At 39.9% G+C, this 23,084-nt stretch overlaps 1 protein-coding gene across 3 annotated transcripts in view; it reads right to left on the minus strand.

The window, feature by feature from the left end:
- The window catches only part of AOPEP (aminopeptidase O (putative)), a 209,057-nt gene that overhangs the window by 15,907 nt on the left and 170,066 nt on the right, over positions 1–23,084 (minus strand). For all 3 annotated transcript variants that reach the window (XM_087741672.1, XM_087741673.1, XM_087741671.1), the window contains one exon: positions 8,861–8,977. In XM_087741672.1, coding sequence (XP_087597798.1) covers positions 8,861–8,977 — 117 coding nt within the window. The remainder of the gene's footprint in view (positions 1–8,860; positions 8,978–23,084) is intronic.

Consider the following 23,084-nt stretch of genomic DNA (forward strand, 5'->3'; position numbering starts at 1 on the left):
GCTGGGCTTATAAAACCAAACGTTGTAGTGGGAAAAAGCACATAAACACCCACACATCTGAAGCAGAAATCCAACTCTGAAGAGCTTGAGATCAAGCACACCAACTGTCTGTTACCAATTATTATTAAATTATAACTCCTGTTCACCAAAAGGAAAGTCTGCTGCAAGTATCAAGGCAACAGTAAGCTATCCCCTTTGCTTACGCCCCTCTCTCCATCCCTCTACTTCTACCTCCTCCCTCTTGCAACTAGAGGCAAAAAAAGCGCCTTCCTTTTATCTTGGTCTCCCACAGTGGCTGTCGTCCAAACATTTGTAATTTCCAGGCAAGATTACTGTCATAGACAGAATCTGGAGCTCCATATGAAAATCAGACTCAAATTCCAGGCAATGAACAATGTGGCTGCCTGGCTTTTCCACAGCTTAGGTCACAGACAGCCTACCGAGCCCGTGCTCACATCCTTGCAATTTTGCATAATTTAAAACTTTGCTTCCAATTTTCAAAACAATTAAACACAAGATTTTGACTCTAAAGACAAAGACCTTTCACATCACACTCACAGACACTCCTTTCCTCAATCCCCAGCAAAAATTCTTAAGCAAATTATATATTGATTTTATAAACTCAGAAGAAACATGCTCATTCCTGAAATAAGAACATCTAAATTTTACTCCATGTTTCAGATTTTTGAGTCATCTTCTCCTCTTTTATTCCCTGCCCCCAAGAACAGAGTGGCTGTCGCTGCTTAGGATGATGCTTACCCCATGTGGAACACAACAAAATTCCTCTCCAGGACACTGCAACCCAAAGGTATTTAAATGGCATGGAGTTGAAAGGAGGACAGCAGACTTACACCCACACAATATTAAGTCAGTGACTCAGCGGCGGGACCAGATCTGTGCGGCTAAGGTAATGACGTCAGAACCAGCTACTGTTAGCAGTTCTGAATTGTCCTGTTTCTTGCATTATTTAGACCTCACAGGCGTATTATGGTATAGCAGATTTTTTCCAACTCTGTGGCCCTATCCAGGCATAACCTGCATCTGCAGTCACCCTTTATGCAAGAATGAGAAGTACTAGATGAGCTGTTTGGATGTAGCCTCAAAATCAGTTTATTTAAATAAAAAGTATCTTCAGATTTTTTTTTCAGAATTTAAAAAAAACAACAACACAACCCCACAATCAAAGATGATGCACCACACAAGCACAAAAATGCCTACAGCTTCATAATGAAACAAACAAAAAAAATACTGCTGATAGCTAGGAGCTTTTGTTTGTATTTTTAAAACTACGTTCTCCTTGACATCCTGGCCGCTATGTAAGTGCTATCATATATATGCAAACAGAGTAACCTTTTAAATTTCATGACTAGGCCAGGTGGTTTGTATTACAATGCTAGGTTTGTAATGCCCTACACAGAAATACTGTACAAAATTTCATATAAAGCAGTTGCACCCAATTCAGAACACCTTTGGGATTGATTTCAGAAGGCCAGAGGACTCTACCACTTTATTCTCCTTTCCAGACAATAGAACACAGAAAAGCAGGAACTATCTCCAATCCCCTCCCTCCATGGATTCTTTGGATAAACAGTAAAAAATCCCCAAACCAACCCAATTCCATATTTGGTTCCCTCTTACCATCAGCTCCCCCACCTTCCAAGTCTTGCTAAGCTGTTGGGCTGCCAGATAAGGAGGATATTAAGTCCCAAAACCAGTTAGAAAAACAAGGGGCGATAAGCAAACAGCGCCGGTAATGGCACCAGTCAGGGGCTTGGAAACTCCTGTTAATGTCACCCAGCAGCGAGTGAGATCACTTGGAACAAACGTGTTGCTGTTGGCTCCTGGAGGGGTGTGGGATTGGGAGTGCTGACTGGTGCAAAGCTATTTCCAGTGCTCCATAAATCTCATGCGCTGATCATGCCCTTCGGAGAGCTAATGCTGATGGAGGGATTTTCTGTTCTTCTCAAGTGGCTGGAAAAGCCCCCATACTTTGCATGTAGCAACAAAACAAACCCGAATTATAGCTACTTGAGATTATCCTTCGGTCAGTCTCAAATCCATTCCAACACATCCACTCAGTTGCGACGGGCACACGAGCCAGAGTCAGCCCCAGGGGAACGACTCCCACTGCTGTTACTGGAAGCATTTTTTCCTCATCCTGTTCCAGTTTTCTTAGCCCCACACTGAATTTTGGGAAGCAAGTGCCATATTCCTAGAAGCTACCTTTTTTTAAGTCCCTTTCATTGGGAAAAAAATCCAACTCCTGCAAACGTATGCTTGTGAAAAACTATCCTTACCAATAGTAATACCAATACCGTTTGTGCCAAAGAGCCTGCAAACTGCATTTAGATGCAACACAAGTAACAACATGAAACAGGGTGAAGACTCAAAACATATCAAGATCACAGGGAACCTTTTGACAAGTGGCTGCTGCTCCAGTCAATGCATTTCCTCTGGAGCAGATGGGGATAGTCTACTGCACTGTGAAATTAGCCCCTTTACTAGTGAAAATGGGAAAGATTTTCTACGACAGTGAGATATTCTTTGCTAGTGTTTGCCACGGGAAGTATCATGAGAAGAGCAGGGAAAAAATTAATATTTCTGTGAGGATGAGTGTGAAAAGCTGGTAAAAGTACAGAGATTTCACTTTGTAAAAACTCGCATTTATTTTCTCTTCTTTTTTTTCCATTTAGTGAACATACTGCCTCAGTAATGGTTGGGTATACAAACCTCAAATCTGATTTATTCCAGAAACAAATCTGGCATGCAGGCTGACTGCTCTACAGAGCTTTTTCTAAGTTCCTAATTCTCCAATACTGAATTGCTAATTGCAATTCAATTGCAAATAAAAAATTCTTCAATGTAATCTTACCTATCTCCAGTGGCACCATAATGCTCTGAATATAACAGTAAGAAAGAAAAAGGCAAGTGAAATTTATTTTGCATCCGTGATAAATTTTCACAGCGGCTTTGTAAGTCCTGCAAAACATACTCCCACATACAAAATAAGGCATCTCCTCCTGACTTGAGTTGAAATTGAATAATAAGCTGTATGCTTAAATATGGAATAAGCACAGAAACCACTTTTACTTTTGCAGAAACAAAAAATTATTGTATTCACTTATCTTCTGAAGAAAGTAATGTCCTGTAATATGGTCACCAGCTCAAGCTGCTACCTTTTTCATCTACTGAATTGGCGATTCATATCAACAACGACATAGGTTGAAGAAAAGGATCGTGTGTATCTCCCTGTTCGGTTGCAACGCCACTATCTGAAACATGCCTATCTGTTGCGCCATGGTCCCGTCAAGAAGGACTGGCAAGCCTGTGGAGGTATTTGCAACACATTGCTGATTTTATTCAAAAGCTGGAGACTGCTCTTGAGCCTCTGTCCCACAGGAGGACCAGCCCAGTGGCTGCGCTGAAAGGAAAGCTCACCGAGTGCCTTGTTTGCCTGCAACCATGGACTGACCTTTCCCGAGCAGTTCCCTTTTCCCACCGGGTTTTACAGTGTCCTCTACAGAGCTCTGTTCCATAAGGGTGCCTTCCAACAATGCCCAGCCACAACCAGCAGGACAGCCGAACAACGCGGTGCGAGAATGTGCTCAGCTCAATGCAGTCTCCATCAGGTGGGAAGTGGCGAGACAGATATTGCATTGTAATTTATTCGTACTTCCATGTTTGCCAGCTTTTCACAGGCTAGGAAAGATCAATGAATCAAAGTTATTTTGTCCTCAACACAATTCTCACCACTTTTAGGATGCCAAGCACCTTATAAGGTTTGTGTTGGCATGACTGGATTTCTGTCAGTGAAATAAGATGCCACCACTTTATAGCCTTGGTCTCATAGGCAGACCTCACGCACAATGAAGTAGTTGTGTGAGAATGGCTTTATGCCACCCACATGACTGATGATATTATGATCTTAATTAATTTTACTCACATTTTCTGCAGAAACAGTTATAGTCTCTCCTCCTTCCCCAAAATATACCACATTATGATCCCAAATACAGGGAAAGCATTATGTAAGCGAAGAGCATTTCAGCCAACTTGCTGAGACAAGGAAAACTAACAAAGCAACTTTCCATATGCTGTACAGGCAAGATATTTTATAAAAACGTGATGCCTGCAGTAGGAAAGAAAGAAAAGCTAACTCTGTGGTGAAAAGTCTGGGGAAATACACCATAAATCTTTCTGCTTCCTCCACATTCTGGATTTTTTATCACCAGGTCTTAAGATAATTCAGCAACAAGTAAAACACACTTGCAGAAATATTGTCAAGTCTTAAACAGGACTGAAAGTGTCACACGCTGCCTGCCCTTCTCCTATGGCCTCCGTGATCTTTTCCCTGTCACCTTTTTTGCTATTCAGCAGGCTACTCAGTCGTCCTGTGATCTTGTGTACACACACACTACAGGCCTCTCCCTGACGAAATAAAGATGTTAGAACAGAAGTAATGGAAATAATCACAGGTTTCTTCTAGCTAAAAGAGTCACTGAGTGTTATCCAGAGCGCCAGTGTTGTCGTTAGATATTGGTAACTAATTGATTCCAATTTTTTTAAATGAAAGTCCTGAACAGCTGATGCTCAAACAAGATAAGCTTGCATAGTCATATCAAAACAGGTGTCATCAGGGTTAGGCAGACTTAAAAAAACACTCGCAACCAGAAACTTTCCATGTAGACCAACTCTCCATGTTCTGCCAGATGCTAGATATTGAATAAATTAAATATCTGCATAAAACAACCACCTCAGAAAGAAACAAAACAAAACCAACCCCAGACCCACCTTCAATTCTGCGATCCTACTTCACTGTCTGATGGCAACTGTAGCTGCATATCCCAGTTCTCCCCAGTCAGCTGAACTTCCAGCTGGACTTTGTCATCTTCAAACTGCAGCCAGCTTCTATAACGCTTCTCTTGGACACAGGACGTGGTATGTCATGGAGATGTGGCCTGTCTATGAGCTATCTTACTATGTACCAGGAAGCAGCACAGCAAGAAAATAGGGAAGAGGAAGAGAAAACTGAGGACACAATCATTCTTCCATGCAATTGCCGCCCACTTGTCTGACAAGGTCTGAGCCATGATGGGCTCAAGGCACTACGAGGTGATGGAAAAATGGCTTTAAACTTTGAAACCTTCATTGCCTTCAAGTTGTTGTTTAAAGCTATATTAGATATGCTCAACTGAAATAATTAACATCACTGAATTTAATCTCTGGAAAACAAACTTGTAGTTTTGTGCCTTCTCAGATGTTCCAAGGTTTGAACAGTAAATGGAAAATGAAATCATGATTTGTTATAGAAGTGGACTGAGAAAAAATAGGAGGGAATCACAAATTCTGCAATTAGGCAGATGCTCTACAAGCCTGTTGTAGCATCCAAGGCTGCGGGCAGACCAGTTTGAAATGTGATTACGCCATCAGTATCTTAATTCTGGCTCTCGCAGCTTAAAGGCTGCTATCGGAGATGTGTTATGCATTATGAATCAGAAATATGTTACCTAACCTCTGATTTTTTTTTTAACTGAAGCATTCAAATCAGTGTCTGTCTCAGAAGGGAGAGGCTACCACTGTCCTGCTACCCTCCTCTGAAGCCTCATATCTGCGGTGAGACCTCCTTTGAGAGAGGACGGACTATGTTGAGTTGCGGAGGAGATCCCAGGAAGGAGACGGCTTGAGCACTCCTTGAAGAGAGAGCAATAGACTCACACCTCTCTCCTCTCCTGGCGGCTACAAAGAAATCAAAACAAGGCAGACAACCTGCTGCAAACCCTCCTCTGCTTTCTGAAGTACGGTGTGCCCTTATGTTGGTACGACTGGATGTGCATGTGGTAACAACTGGTCAGGGGTACCAAATAGTGCTGTTGGCAACCTTCACTGAAGACAGACCTCCAGGTTGCCGTGGCCAAGTGCAGACACCGCCAGGAGCACGCCATTTTACAAGTGCACTGAACTTCAAAGTCAAAATAAAGATGCTTCAGAAATACAGATATAAAAGCTTTAAGAAACATGGACCAGGACTTCCCGTGCTGTACTTGTGTAGGACAAAACAATGCCCAATAACAAGCTCTCTTGCAGCATTTGTGAAACTTGAGTTAGTGAGCTGTGTTACACAGGCTTCTTGATGAGTGAACTGTAAAGTAACTCAAAAACAAAACAAGCCCAATGCACATATATCTCACTTCCAGTCAAGCAGGCTCAAGCAACCTTCAGCAGCTTTTCCCTAGTACTTTCCAAGTGCTAGCTTCAGTGTGGTGCTTCAAAGCCAGTGTGCTACGGGACTGAAGTGTCCATACAGAACATTCCAGTCCTTCAAAACGGGCAGAGGTTGGGGGAGGTTCACTCCTGCTTCCATCCCAACAGTAAAATCCACCGGGCAATTGTCCCCTTTACTCCTCCGAACACACTTATCTGATGAGGCAAGATTATCCAAATCCTTTACTTTTTCCACATAAGCACTACAAAGTGTGGAACATTCTTGCCCTCACAAGAGTACTCAGCAGCACATATACACACTATTCTTTATATTCCCTCTGATGCTGTAAGCAGGCCTTTTAGCTACCTAGAGTACATACAGGGAAAGCCTTCCAACTCCCGAGCATGCAGACAAGATTTTATGCACAATTTTTAACACCAAACTTTGTTTAAAATACAAAAAAACATATTTCTTTGTGTACCGCTCTCACATACTACTGGCCATATCATTGCTAATCCCTACCAGAAGATAAACGTGAATTTAAATGCTACTTGCCAAAAATAAGAAAACAAGTTCTTATTTCTTAACTTTCTGTTGCTGAATGGAACACAGCTGACAATGTTACTTAGAAAAATCCCTGTATAAAACCTCTGACGTTGACAGTTTTCTTCTCTGATTTGCCTGCCTGCAATTTTTTTGTGCTTGTATTTTTAATGATCCATTGCTGACGTTTAGTTACTGAGAACATTTGAACTCCAGTAACACAACGGGATCACAGTAAGTGATTAATGTTTTCACAAATCAAATCTAGACAAGAACAGCTCAGCTATAGGCTTGGACTGCGGTTCCTTGTCCCTGGGCCTCGACAAGAAAAATCCCCTGTGCACATATTGGAGAAAGAGGCATGAAAAGTCCTTCCCTCAGGTACGTGAGGGCGTGTAAGCTAACGTTCCCTTTAAAGGACTGTAGGTGTCTGGCATCTGATGACTGGTAAAATGCTAATGGTAATGTTATCTTAGTCGTACTTCTCAACATCTGCTAAGCCCTTGGCTTCACCTTGTAAAATAAAATGGAGATTATGCTCCTTTCACTGAGGCCGTAATTTTTTTTTTTTTTTAAAGAAAAAATTCTGACAGATTGCTTGTGTACTTTCATATGACATCACAAGGAAGAAATAAAGCATGAAAGTGGAGAGAAAGGAAAAACCTGAGAAACCAAAGCTTGTGGCCTGGTGCTTACAATTCACAGGCATGAAGCAGCAACACCACAGCTATTGCTTTGATCTATCTTCCTATTAATTCCTCTTCCCATTATAGAACCCCTGACATTTCACTGGTATTCAGATGCGATTAAAATATATCCTAATACCTATAAATAGAAATGTTCATTCAAGTACTAATTAAAAACAAATCTGGCATTTGCAAACCTGTATCAACAGAAAAGTAAAAAGGTGCAGTAAATGGCAACAGTTGAAATGTTGTCCATTTTTTGCTGACAAAAAACTAGACCTCTGTTCTATTAATCTTTACGTTCATGTTTGGATTCCCAAGTGCTTATAAGTGTCCACCCAGCAACTTCAGCATGAGAGTAACAAGAGAGATTTTGCTCTCTCCTTAAATTTTAATTATTGCATGAAGTTCCCATTAGAACAGGGTAAGTCATGTACGCTGACTTTCCGCAGCCTTCACAGTAGTTTTTAATTAAACAAGAGTCAAATATCATGTTAAGTTTACCATGCTTCCTCGTTGCACATTAGTTTGTTCATATGCTACTTCATGACTAACCTTGTTTATATATAAATCTACACATCCTTTATTTTCATGGCTGATTTCACCTTCTTACCTCCCCTCCTCAATGGTACGTACTCAAAGCAAAGAGTCATTGCAAGGGTGCTTTCAGCCACAACTCTCCCAGCTTGAGAAATCTATGGGACTCTAGAAAATAGTCAGCGCTGCGTGTGGTAATAAGGATTTACTGGTTTGCCCCTCAAAGACATTAAGCTCTTTGGAGCAGGGATGCTAGCCTCATATGTGCCTGTGATGGGGAAGGCACATTTACAATATCATATAAAACAGTGTTTTCCTCAGGGACTGTTAATATCCCTGGCACTTAACTAGAAGCAACTGTAAAGAACTGATTCCCCCTTAAACTCATGCCCAAAACCAGAATGTACTGTAGTCTCTCTGGAAAGCACACTTTTCTAAATCCCAAGTGAGACTTCGGAGCACTCAAAGAGGACCAACATGGGCTGACCATGGGGAGGAATAATTTTAGACCCAACAGACATGAATTGCATTTGGAGACAATACGCACAACTAAAATGAACTGGGCTCTAATACACAGTCACCATGACATAGTGAGAAATTCAACACTTGAGCAAATGTGCTGCACAAGGTACATCTACTATAGCAATGACATCTAGGCTACACTCTTTCCTACTACGATGGTATGCAAAAATACCTGGACCTACAAAAAAACCACAGAAATACTGAGTAATTAAGGCATCTGAAGATGCAACAATACCAGAGTTAAGAACATCCAATTTCAGATTTAGACATAGACGAAAGAACTGGAAGGAGCCTGGATCCTAGTGGAACACTATCACTCCTAGTCAACAATGCAATGGTGTATGTTAGGAAGATTTTTTTTAAAGTTAATTACCTCAGCATCCTGCTCCCGAAGCTGGTACGTTTTCTCTAAGCACTGCAGTATTCTAGGACACAATGTCTTCTCCTCCAAGAGAGACTCCAGAAGTAAGACCAGCTGGTCAGGGAGAAGCTAAGAGGAAAATAAATGCCATGTGTGAATCAAGATCTCTGCTGACTGAACATATAAATGGAAACAAACCAAAGAGGACAAGATTGTGATAACCTGTGTACTTCCAGCATGTGCTTGAAATACAAGAACTTCCAGCTAGTTTCTGAAAAACCTCAGCGTTTACGTGTCTGTGTTCTGAAAGACTCTGTGCTGGGGCCCAATTAAGACTCATTTTCCATGGTTTTCATTACTATAGTTAGACCAGATCTAAACCATGCTTATCTTATTGAAACATAATCATAGCTTATTAAGTAAGATTTTTATAGAATACATATGCTAAGTAATTCCATTTTGTTTGGGCTTGAGAGGAATAAAAAAAGAGAATAATTTACAATGCATAACTTCAGGAATCAACCAGGCATATGAATGAATAATTTTTAATAGTGGCATTTTTATCTGTTACACAACCAATTCCATGATATTCTTACAGTGAACAAAGAAACACAACAAAATAAGTGACCCACAAAACAACAACACATTTTGAGGCGTATTCTAGTGCAATGAGTCACAAGCCATCCATCATTAAATGGTAAAGACACATGAATGTTATGTTTGTGGTACACACAGTATGTATCTACCTAGACATGTATATACATTGAGTAGTTAGTCGCCTGACTCCAGAAACTATCATTTTCAAGTGGAACCTAATGTAATCTAAAAAGAAAAAGCGTAAGAAGTCTGATATAGCAAGTGCTTAAGTGCTCTGTTTAATAGGCTTATTGCATGAACAAATAAATAATTCAAACAGAGCTCAGAGAGAAATTACACCAGCTGCCAGGAAACATCTATTGGAAACTGAGGGTTCATGGTGATCAGTCAGAAGTTTGTTATATGCCCCAAAGCCTTCCCCACTATTCATCATTGCAGAGCACCAAAAGAGGAATGGGGGGAAGGGAGGAAGAATGTGAATTTAAGCTTTTGCACAGAAAAAGAAACCAGCACAGCTCACTTCTAATGTTCTTCCAGACATTAGAATAATGATAAATGGATAAATGAAAAAAAGATATCCTGTTACTTTAACACTACTTCCAGCTTTTATCACATTTGGTGATTTTCTGCTCCTGCCTTGCTGCCCATGTCCCCCTCTGCTGCATCAGTGCACTGAGCGGGTACAACACAAAGTCAGCTATAGGAAATGCCTCTTCCAAAAACACACCCCACAGCCAGGGCTGTTTATGTGGACTGAACAAGTCTCGACCTCTGATCTCTAACAGCAAGTCCATGAAGGCATCAAGGATCTTCTGGTAAGTCTTAATCTGTAAAATATTGCCATTAACCACTATCTGAACAACATGACATTTTCTTCCCTTTTAGTCTGATATAATTTAGCATTAGTACCTAAATCAGAATAAAGAGGAAAAGAGATCTCTAGGATTTTAATACTTCGGTTTCCTTGCATTTTTATTTCCTTGCATTTTTTTATTATTAAAGTTGTATTCTTGGAGACTGAAAAAAACTCCCATCTTACTGGCTCTCACTGGAACATCGTTTCTAAGTGATACCGAAGCCTGCCAACAAAATGGAGTTGTTAAAAATAGTCAGACATTTAAAAATATTGAATATTTCAATTTCAGGGCAACTGCTAAAATGCCAACTTGAATGTTTATTGCACAGTCCAACAGCAGCTGCCTGGGGGATGGTGAGACACTCTAAAACAGGGAAGGCTTCTGGGAAGTGGCTCTGCTTGGAAACTGAATTCATTCTGAACACTAATAAAATCTGAAATGTTGCAGAACACCACACACAGAAAGGTAACTTCTGAGTTAGAAAGCTTTCTCTGCTAACTACAAAGACAGCAGAGCAATACTTAATTTGTAGAAACTGTAGAACAGCTGCATGAATACATAGGTACAGAACACCTGAGAGTTATTATATCTCCAGTATAATTGCTATACAGATTCACCCACAGAAAGCTATTGTTTAAGATAACATTACAGAATCTCACTGAAGCCAACAAAAGCAGAGCAGCAGAGCAACAGCCATGTCCTTAACTTACCTCTGCCTAGTGCTGCATTATGGGTGAGGAGTTTCAGAATTACAGGTTAAACTCTTATCAGTTTAGATTTGAGACTGCAGAGAAAAAAAATCTGAGACCATGGCTTCTGTTATTTTCCCACGTTCCAGCTGCCGAAGATGAGACTTTACATAGTAATTAAAGTCCAAGGTAGGAGCTAGCAAACACTGGCAGAGAGGGTGGGGGCACCAGCAGAAGAAATGCTGGCAGACCTGTAACCAACGTGGCACTAGTGGGCGCAACTATTACATTTTGTTCTCCCACTACTTCCAACACAAAATAAAAGAAGGAACATTCTCTTTTATTTCTTATCCTTTCCTTTCAATAAGAGACTCTACCTAAGAGAAAAACCTATCCTAAGCAAAGAGGCAGAAAGCTCGGCCGAAGTTTCACGACAGAGGCTACGACAAAATTCCTTCAGGGGTTTAGCAATCATCTTTTCCCCAAACACAGCGATATGACTAACACTCTCTCCAAAGCAGCTTTTTAACAGTTATAAATAAACTTCACAAAATTGCACTCAAATTTTCAGTCAAAAAACTCACACTCCATTATTTTTCGTTTTCCCTACGACCATCCATATTTGTCCCACCCACCTGTTACTTCTCATCTTTCACACCACGAGAATTGTTTGGGGTACACGCTGTTGATTTTCCATTTGTTTGCCTTATATGTTTAATACAAAGGGGCCCTTGCTTTTAAGTGCTACCAAAGCGTAAGTGCTGGAGAAAACAAAAAGTAAATTTCTTTTCAACTATTGTGAAGCCATTTTCCTTTACAACTCATATTCTCATATTCTGTGAATGTGTATTGAATATCTAACATACATAAAAAACCCACACAACACAGCTACAGCAAAATACAGCAGGATAAACTTCACCATGTCAATGTGCATCTCCATGCTGAAAACATTCAGAAAACAACCATCACACCCCAAACACAGAATTTCAGTCTTCCTGTTAAAAAATAAATAAATAAATAAATAATGACTCTCTGAACTGTACTGCAGCATGCTCAATCAAAATGCTCAAACATATGTAATTATTAAAGTAGATCACTTCAACGAGGAAATGTGGCGAGGATCAAGAAATAGTTTTCATTATGGCAATAACTGCTGCAACAGCATCTATTTATATTGTAAAGTAGATAGCTCCTGTCCCAACCTATGCCTGCTGCATGGAAATCATACTACTTTTCCCAGGGTTCCCCCTCCCCCAGTTGCGAGTACTGACACTACAAGGAGGGAATAAATTAGTATGTTGCAATCAAGCACTCCAGAGGTTTCCTGTCACGTCCCATATAATTAAACATCATCCCCACTATAAAGCTGTATCCCAGCACTGTACACTTTATCTTGCCCTTAAGACGGTAAAACCTCTCCTGCAACTCTTCAGCCTTTTACGAAGAGTTCACTTTGTCCTGCCAGTAAATAGCCATTTGTCCCCTGCTTCCCCTGTGTTACCCGATGTGGTGGTTTTAAAGTTTGAATAATTAGGCTGTTACTTCTAAAAGAAGCTGCAAATGACAGGGAGTATCAAAACTAGGTCTGTATTTGAAAAAGGCAAGATGAAAGAATTAAAGAAAATGTGACCAAACTGAAAATATAACTCAGACTATTACCGAAGCAGCTTACTGGGGCTGAGATTCAATGTATACTAAATATCTGGGAACTAAGAAAAAGCATACTTTGTATTTTATTCACATCAGTATACAAGACACTTAAGCCATTATACTGTGTTATAAGAATATCTCAAGACATTAGTAGGTTTGAAAGGGTTTCTACAATAATCTTGGAACAAAACTACGAGATTTCTGAATCCTACCCCTAACCTGTAAAAAGCACAAAGAAAACAAATCTTGCTTCTTCAAAGATCTGGTATGGCAGCTATAGAGGTCATCGACCTCACATCCCAGAAGACCACCCACGCAAAGGAGCATATTTATCAATTCCTACATTAACAAATGCAATAAATGCCAGATTCACCCTTTATACTAGAAAAAATGCCACTGAAACATTTGACTACTGACCTTTCACAGCCATGAAATGTGACACAGATATATCTACTTGAGCATCCACAGCACCAGCGCTTGCACTGCACCCCTAAGCCAGGACACAAATCACTAAAGTAGTACAGCTGGTATGCTGAATATCCCATTTGCTCCTGCCTGCACTTGAATGAAGTCATTGAAAGCCTCCTCGGAGGGGAAATGTGCCTCAGACTAATGCAGCAACCGATTGACAGTGGCGTGATTTCTATTATTACTCCATTATCACACTGGGATCTGTGCCTAAACGAGCATACTTCCTCCCTGATGCCATTTCCTTTTATCCTGGCTCTGGTCTAAAAGCGGATCAATGGTAGTAATATATATGATGTCACTTCAATTTACAGCTACTGCCTCCCTCTCTCGCATGCACAGATAGATCGATTCTTCCCAAAAATGGTTAAGAAATGCATGGGGAGACTCTTCTCCCAGAAAAGGGTTCTCTGCTATATTTGTCTGTGTAACCACAGCAAGGAACTGTTTACACTGAGCAAAAACAGGGGGGAAAGGAAAAAAAGCCACTACTGTGCACTGGAAAATGCTGGCTGAAATACAACACAAACAAGGCCCAAAAGAGAATTGAAGCAATTTGACCTTATAAAATTACACAGAAAAGTTTCAAGTTTCTAAGGCACCATATATTTCTCCCTTATTTCTTTGGGAGAAGGTAAGTCTCATCCGTCGTGTCGTCCCATCGTCCCCCCCTCCCGTCCCCCCCCCCGCCAAACATGAAATGTCTTTTCATTTACATTTTTACAAGATTTTCCAAAGTCAAACTGAATTCCTTCCCACCCCTCTCTTAGGAAAGAAAGGGAAAAACTCCACCCCAGGGTTCAATAGTGAATGGTTCCCTTCAGACAGAATTTCCTCATTAACTGCAGATAAGAAAGCGTTGCTACTAGTCCAGGAGACAGCATTTGCAGGGCCAGGCCATCTCTGCGCCTAAACCCATCAAACAAATCCCTGAATGAATCTCACGTTATAAACTCTCCACATAGACAATTTGGCTTGAGGCCTGTTTTCTGCAGGCTGCAATTAAACAAAAAACCTTTGTGGAACAAATCTCCCCTGCCCCCCACTGTCCAGAAAATTGTTAGCTTGAAAATTCAAGAAAACACTATTTACTCAACAACATTTTTATACAGACTTTGTCATTGTTTACCTCAAACAGTATTCTTCAGATGCTGTTTTCATCTGTACAGTGACTTCTTTTAAATGAAAACAAGGTGCTTTTTCTTTCCCCCCTTTGGGGGCTAAAATGTACTCATATCAAGTAACATATGCATTCAATAAAAATGTCCACGCTAACAGCTGTTAACTAGCATAGTGCGACACACTACTTAAGAGAGTCTAACTCTGAAAGAACTAGTCTGCAGTTTGATTAATACGCAGAAAAAAAAATGTAATCTACAGCTGACAAAAAAATGCTTTGAACTGGTTCGCAAAATAAAACCCGTCTATTCCAGACTCTGACAAAATTTCAGAAGTGCGTAGTGACGCAGATTGTTCTGTTTAACTTTATTTAGGTCAGTTTGTTTAAGACTTCCTTCTTGCTGAAAAATCAGCTCCCCTTCGAACGTTTATGAAAGATAACTAGACCTCACTATATTTAAAAGCAAATAAATATCTTTGTCTGTAACACATTCTCATCTACCTATGAACGACACTCCTACGAAATGTCTTCCTGTTGTGTGCATGTTTTCTCAATGTCTGCTCAGACTGTTCTTTCTGTGCTTGGCAACTCATTTTTCAATATCTATTTTAAAAACAAAAAAACCCCAGGACTTGTACTGGGTTTTTATCATGGAAAACAAATTCCTATGAACTTTGCTTCCAAAAGTCTTACTTCAAGAAGTAATGATCGCAACAAGTTCATCAGCATTTGATTTGCATTGCACTTCAAAATACAGTTTCTGGGACACTGACATCTGGTACCACTTGCTTCATACTAGTAGGACATAAAAATGACAGTGAGAGCAATTTATTTAATAAACAACTGCACTTGCATTTAGTTCCCAGTTACTTTCCTCTTTATAACATCAAAATTAATGATTTCTTATTTTTGGAAGCAGATCATCTATTTCAGAAATCATTTTAAGGCCACTAGCTACTCAAATATAAAGGTTTGATTTATTCTGGCCATGCATATGAAAACATTGCTGGATGAAGGACACAAATCCCAAAGAACTGCACAAACTTAAGTATGCACACACGTCAACAGACCTGATCGCCATTGACTTTTAACGCTCCTTTTCAAATGCAAGGACAAAAATAGCAGTAATCAGAATGCAACTGTCAATATGCAAGCAATAAATGTTATGACACAGCTACAATTTAAGGTGGGCTTCTGGAGGGTTCAAAGAGGTTTTGTGCATGTGTTTCATTTGAATTATAATTTAACCTGATATGTGCAACACTAACGTGTCCATGAAGCAACAAACTTGGGAAACTTTTTCTGACTGAGTGATGTATTCAGCATTTTTGAACAAGGAGTTGCTGATGGGCACTTTACAAAACAGGGCTGCTTCTTTGAGATGCCCTCCTCAAAACCTGTCCTAAATTAACATTGATTTGTCAAGTAATGTTTGCATAACCAATGCCCTACTTCCCTAAATGTTACAGGCACCCAATTGGGAGACTATTTATGTGCTTAAAGTTCATCATATTCATGCAGGTTTTCTGCCTGTTGCATTTAAATGCTATTTTGACACTGTACAAATCATTGTACAAATCACAACATATTACTTGCACCAAACTGTTTGGTACTTACGCATCAAACTTAGCATTTGATTTTCTTAACAATGAAAAATATTTGTAGGGTAGCATGAAAGCAAAAGCAGAGAGGGAAACTGTGGGTATATATGTTACAATATTGTGAGATTAGAATGCAAGGATTTAAGTTTATCAATATTTTAAGCTGACTTTCAATGTGGGAATCAGAAGCATAAATTAAACTTTAAAGCTGTTTCATGTTCTGTGTCTGATATTCTGGTTACACGTTACTACTAATGTTTTTAAAAGGCCAGGCATTGCTACCAGTCCATAAACTGGAATTTTTTTTCTTAAGCTATGGTACAAAATATTTTCCCATAATTTACTTAATGGAGAGAAGATCCACTTATGAAGAAATTCAACATCTGCAATCTAATATAAATGCACTGAAATGTCAAAAATGATTAAACCTTTATGATCTCACATACTGCTGAGCCAGCAAAATGAAAACCAGGTGGCTTCCACGACAGGTTCAGTCAAGTTACACAGTGCTTTCCCTCAACCCTAGTTTTCTCAAAGAAATGTTTCACCATAACTGTACCCACGAGCATAATAATTCCCTTTTAAGCATAATAGGCTACACGTCTATTCAATGCAGATTATCATCTCTGCCACTTACTAGTGCACTTCCAGCATTTGCTACTCCTGTTTTCAGATGAAATGACCACGGCAAGAGAAAAGTGGACATGAGAAGCCAGATTCCACATCTGAAATCATACTTCACAGGATACTCCACGTAGACACACTGGGAACAGACAGCATTGCTCTGACACAAACTAAAGTTGAAGCTGGCAACAGCAAGATCTTCAGTTCACTTGATCTCAGAAGTGCCCAGCACTGGAGAGGTGATCAGAACATCAGCCCCACGGTTAGTGCTCTCCAACCACGTGAAAACAGCTGGCACTAAGACCACCTTCTCATCTAAGAGCAGACCCAACAGAAGCACTTCGGGTTCAGCAAACTGTTCATATAACTACAAAAAACAAAGCCAAGGAGAACTCTGGTTTTGTTTTCCAGACTCTGACACTACTACAAATTAAAGGATTCATACAGAAGACCAACAAGTCTCAGCAATTGGTGGAAAGATTTCATACCCCCATTGTAACAGATGCTGAAGTGGAAGTATTTGCTTCCTTATTTGTCCACCCAAAACACTCTAGGTCTCAGCTGCTCTAGGCTACACGCTGGTGCTGAGATCAATGGCAATATAAACCATCTCGCCTTGAATGACCATCATCTAGATCCTCTGAAAACAAACAGACCAGTGAGTGTCCTCTGAGATGTTAAAAGAAATTTGCAGACTACAGCAGACACTGAAAAACAGTGTTTCAGTGGCCAGTCTAACAACTGTGAAATGAAGAGCTGACGAACCATTATCAGTGTATGCTAGCCACAACCATCAGTGAAAGCTCCCTCGGACTGATTTCCTTTATTCTTTTGACTGTATGTACTAGAAGAAGAAAGAGGAACAAAAACCTGAGAGCCAAAGAAAATAACTAATTTTTCTAAGCTTTGCTGTGTTGCAAATTACTGGCCACGTAACCTCATCACCCAGCACTGGAAGTGCCAAATCCTATCTCTAGAAACTACCCTGGGCAGTTAAGTTACCTCTCCAGTCCAAAATCCTTGCAACAGAACTGAGCAAGGGCTAGCTTGAAGAAGGATCTTTTTTTTCCTTGAGAAATTGGCACGTACATGGAAATTTCTGGAACAGAAATCTGTTCCACCTATGCCTACCAATGCAGGATGCAGTCAATGCCCAGAATTCATCTAGGATTTTGATCCTTAGGGATCACAGGAATTCACTAAGAGTTTCCCAACTCTCTTACCGTGTGGTCAGGTCTTGGGGAGACCATGACTTGTTCATCAGAACATGTTTCTTTCTGACAAGACAATCACAAAGGTTTTATATCTGCCCCAAACAGCCAGCATCATTCAGAGAAAGAACCTGAAAAAGGAGAGAGACGAGAACTTTCTTTCTTTCTTCTCTAACCTTTCATCAGCCTGGCTGCTGCTGAAGACAGTCTTATCAATTCCACTTAGCTCAGGGCTGCAGATACGACACCACTTCACCAGGGAGGGCTGGCCGAGGTTCATCATAAAGCACTAATAACGTCACGAGCCTTCCTGGAGGAAAGGACTAAAGCACAGATGGGAAACTGCACTTCTATCACTTAACCCTTTACTCCTGGAATCCACAAGAATCAACTCTCTTTTCTACCCTTTTGATTTCAGAACAACAGATGATGAGTGATTTCATGTATAATTATGTCAGTTGTCTTTTAGCATTTGTAGATCAACTGCATTTCCAGACCTCAGCTAGCAATATTTTATTTTGACCTGAAATCTGGCTCTGATGCATTGTGTGCCCAACACAGCCTGTGCATACTCACAACAGTTTTTCCAACACACCACATCCATTTGATCCTTTGTTGGGGGGCGTTGTTGTTTGTTTGTTTGTTTTTAATTTGTTAAGAATGCAACCGACCAGATTGAGTGGGCTCAAGTTTCAGAAACACACACATACCCCCAAGCAAGCCTTCATCACAGACGACCTTACAAGAGATATAACTGTAACAGATGAGATGCAAACCTAAGACTACGTAGGTGATGCTGAGAACTTAGAAGAGCAGTACGTAGAGTCTGTAGTCATGAAACAGTCTTCATTGACCGAAGATGCAGAGATGCCAATCCACTACCATCGACTTCTTGGATTCTTTTTTTAAGTAAGACCTCACAATGGCCATGACTAAAAATCTCCAGTTGTCTGGGAGAACTCTTTCATCGTGGCTGAAAGTGATCCAGTTCCACAGCCGCCGTTACTTCTTAGCCCAATTACCTCAGTGTCTCAAAATGAAGCCTTTGGCACTGCAGAAGGTAACTGGTACTGAACATTGCACCGCAACTCTAGCAATACAGGTTACCACACGCCGGTCATATTGGTCTTCTAGTTTCTGCACTGGTTTCCACCAGAAGCCCCTCTGACCCAGCCACTGCAGCCTGTGCCAGTGACACTTGAGAAGGCCACCTCCGACTGCTGACCAAGGATCACAGGCGACAGCCGGGCTCCTCCTCCATTCCACAATTCTCCACTCCAAGCACACAGACTTCTTGAAAGGGAGCCTGAGCTTTTTAACAGGTTGATCGAAAACTTGTACTGTGAACTAAGGACTGCTCACAAGCACCACCACCTTCCACTCCAGATGCATGGCAAGTTTCTCAGTTTTGCCTGCTCTAGTACAAATACAGAGCAGCATGTACTTAAGGAAAAAAAAAAAAAAAAAAAAAAAGGCAACCCTTTCTCCCTCCCAAGAAACCCTTTCTGAAACAAAACACTGCACACAGCTCTCTCAGGGGGACAGGATGAGACAATAAACAACACATGACAGATGTTAGTTCATTGCGTAATGCACTTGTGGAAGCTACTTAGATTCTATGGCGATGAATGTGGTATGGAACAGAACAAGCGTCTCCCATTACTTTTTATTCTTGATTTAAAAAATATGGATAAGATTTTATTTAAAACTGTTGCAGAAGACAACTACCGGGGGGGCGGGGGGGGCGGGGGGGGGTGGATCAAGCCTTTAGAAGATCTGAGGACAAGTGGATGAGTGTTGCATGACACCCTTATTATGCCCAGTGCTATTTAAAAAGATACTATAGTTATTAGCAAGGATCTAGCTGCCAGATTTTCTCTTTCAAAATGCTATGTAGGAGCATTAAAACTAACCATAAAAATAAATCCAAGTTGAAACTTGCTGGACATGAACTTTTCCAAACTGCAATTTGACTTAACGGATTTTTAGCTTGAAGGAGTGCAAGAAATTGAGTGGCATGAGACAGGATTTGCACACCATTAGCACGTGTAGGAGCAGGACTTCTTAAAAAACAAAACAGCAAACTCAACTTTAACGGTTAGTTGAAATACGAATGTTTTCAGAAGTAATTACCAGATAAAATGTGGTAAGAGAAAAAGCGCTACATTCTGCTCATGTTTCTCAGATGAGACTTTCTGCAATGTCAAGGAAGATACATGAATTACTAAAAGGGAGCAGGAGTTATCACATGTACTGACCAGTACTTCCACACATAGATATCACATTAATAATTACTTGTAGATCCAGATAATGGATTTGTTTCTTGACTCATAAATACAGCTTCGTGTTGGAACAACTCTATTCAATTTAATAGAATTACATCAAAGCCCAAGCCTCTGAAGACCGCTCTTGAAAAAACAAGAATTACTTTCAAAAAGTACTTTCTTGTGATTACAGAAATGTGTGCTGGTTTTATGACAATGCAAGTGACAGAAACAGAGAAAAAATATTTTAGAAGTTGATGAAGGGGTATGAACAAAATACATGACATTTAAGGCAAACTCTCTTATAAATTCACTCTCACAGTTGGGGTAAAACTAGAGGCTTTAAATATATTAATTTCCTTATAAAACAGGGATAAATATAATTTATTATGCTCATTTGTAATATTGGTATATGAACATAAGCATACAAAGATAAGCTCACATAATAACTCACTGAAAAGTTTTTACCTCTCTCCAAACCCCTCTTTATTAATAACAAGTCCTGTAATTTTTTTAAATTTTGGTGGTGGTGGTTGGTTGGTTGTTTTTTTTTAATATATATATGTAAGGAAGATTCAATGAGTTGCTTAAAAGACCTCAATTTCATACACACACACACCCCCATTAGGTTTATGGGTCATATTCCAGAGTACCTAGAATCATTTAATGTATTTATAAAATGCAGGTACTTGCAACTTCATTTCCAGAAGCAGGCACAGAGACAAGTCTTCATGCTGAAATGCAAGAGGGTTCTAGGTTCTCCGTTTTCAAACAGAGATTTTCTATGAAGTTTTCCTTCAATCATTTAATACAACCTTCAGTTTTAAAGATATTTGAAAATTTCCAATGCTTTGCAAATGACTGAGGATGCAAAGGGTAAAGCAGTTGTTGCTGAAAAATAAAAATAAATCCTAAAGCAAAAGCCCCACTCTGAAGTGGTTGTTTATTTTTATTCTATAAACATGCAGAGAAATTATTCAATTTAATGACATTCATTTCCATACTATTTTCCCCTTAGCAAAAGGATCTAACATGTGTAAAGCAGAGAGCGACCCATATCCCACTCCTGACCCATGCACTTTTGGGTTCTACTCCAGACATTTCATGTCCTGCATAACTTGGACCTTTTTACATGGACCTGGAGGAACCACTATGGGCCGCAGTAGGACTTCCTAGTAAGCGGGCATCAAGCAAATCACTGCAATCAATAGCAGGGGAGCCTATCCTCTACAAAACAGCATTTACTTACTTATTTCTAAGGCTGCATGCTACTTCTCCCTCTTCAGGAAAGGAGGGAGAGGAAAAATACATCGATCTCCAGGAAAGGTATCTGGAAAATTTGCTGTCCTATGGCCTCATTCCATACTTCTTATGGACAAGAGCTCCCGCTAACTTCAAGGGAATATTTACTCACGTAAGGAGAACAAGACCAGCACTTAATCACTGAAGTTACATACAAATGTGAAAACAATCAAGCAGATAATGCCAGGGAGCAGTGGGCTGACTGTGCAGCAGTAGAGTATTATTTATATACGAATGGCTGGATAACCACTAAGTACAGTGCTTCAACAATAATTCATAATCTTATCTACTAATGGAAATAGTTGACTGAAAGTCAGCTTTAGCAAGAACCTACAGTGCTGCGCACTGTGACAGAACCAAGTTATTTACATGAAAAGTTTAAACAGTGCAATCCCACAACTAATTTAAGAAATTGCTTGGTAACTTGATCACTTAAACCTAATTTAAGGTAAGTAACAAATGCTTTTGAACACTGAAATGCAACCCATTCCACAGTACAAGCAAAATATCTGTTTAGTATGGATCTTGCTCTTCAGAAGCTAAGGGAAGTGCTCACTCCATCAGCTCTTTCCGTTTAGTGAAATCAGTCTTTAGAAGTTTCATTTCAGATATCTGTATGCTGCTGTGGTTGAAATGGACCTGAAGTTTCCATTATAAACTGCAATTCTCAGGTGTTCATAATTTAACTATAAAAATTCCCTCCAGCAAGAAACTTGACATTAAAATTCTCAGTCTATAAGAGATTTTAAAAAAATTACTTTCACTATTATTAGTCCAGATAAAATGTCCAAGGCAGTTTACTGATTTAAGACAAGTGTCTATCACTAAAGTACTTTTTAGAAATGAAAACTTAACAATTGAGTACTCTACTGTGAGTCTAATGACATTTCCAATTCTTTGAAATTAGGACAGCTATGATAACAAACAGTGAATAGCTACGGCTACTTTAAGGACTAAATATTTTCCACCAGCAAAATTAACCCCTCACAGCTTCATTTTAAATAACATAAAAGAAAACAATAGCACTTTTTTCTTTTCTTTCAAACTAGGCAGTAGAGATTTAGTTTGCTGTGTGTTTTTTCCCCATGTTTAAAAGCAATCCCCTGAATATGTCTCTCAAAATCCTGGCTGCATCATCACCTACCCCAACAAAACCCCAAGACAACCGCAGTTTATGGGCACAACCCTGCAAACACTTGGATGTAATTAACTTTGCCTGCATGAGTACCTCCACTGAAAGGAACAGCAGCCTACATGTGCTCACAAGTTTACGGTATCAAGCCCTTTAAGTGTCCCTTTCAAAAGGACGTTACAGGCTTTAATAAATGAATTGCAAAGTCACACTGTAGAATTCTGTAGCAACAGTATGGTTATTGTTTTTTCAAACTAGCTCAAAACATGAGGATTCCATACTATATTATAGAGATTCATAAAGCAATTTCTATTATATGCTGCTTACTATCTGCAGCATCTAATGAACTCATTAACTTGTATACAACTTTAGCCAGTCTAGTCTGAAAATACACTGAAATAAACAACATTCTTGGAAATTTAACACTTCTTACTACCCCCTTATTTTTAAACACATCTTAGCTATAAGTACGTCAGTTTTTAAAGCAGTTTCTGTGCACCGCTGACTTCAGCCTGGGAAGCTGCTGCAGCACTGACTTTCAGATGTATACGTACCCACAGGTCCTAGAAAGCTGGAAATTGAAAGCACTCCGCACCTCTGGAAATTAGGAACCTCCCAACCATAGCGCGTACATTATAGTGGCCGGCGCAAAGCAGGCACTATATCTGAGATTTCCTGTTTCTCTTCTGTTTTTCTGGCAATCTTATAGTTATTTCATCAT

The sequence above is a fragment of the Nipponia nippon genome, unplaced genomic scaffold (assembly GCF_047370975.1).
Source record: "Nipponia nippon isolate SJK-2023a ecotype South Korea unplaced genomic scaffold, ASM4737097v1 scaffold_8, whole genome shotgun sequence".
Taxonomy (NCBI): Eukaryota; Metazoa; Chordata; class Aves; order Pelecaniformes; family Threskiornithidae; genus Nipponia; species Nipponia nippon.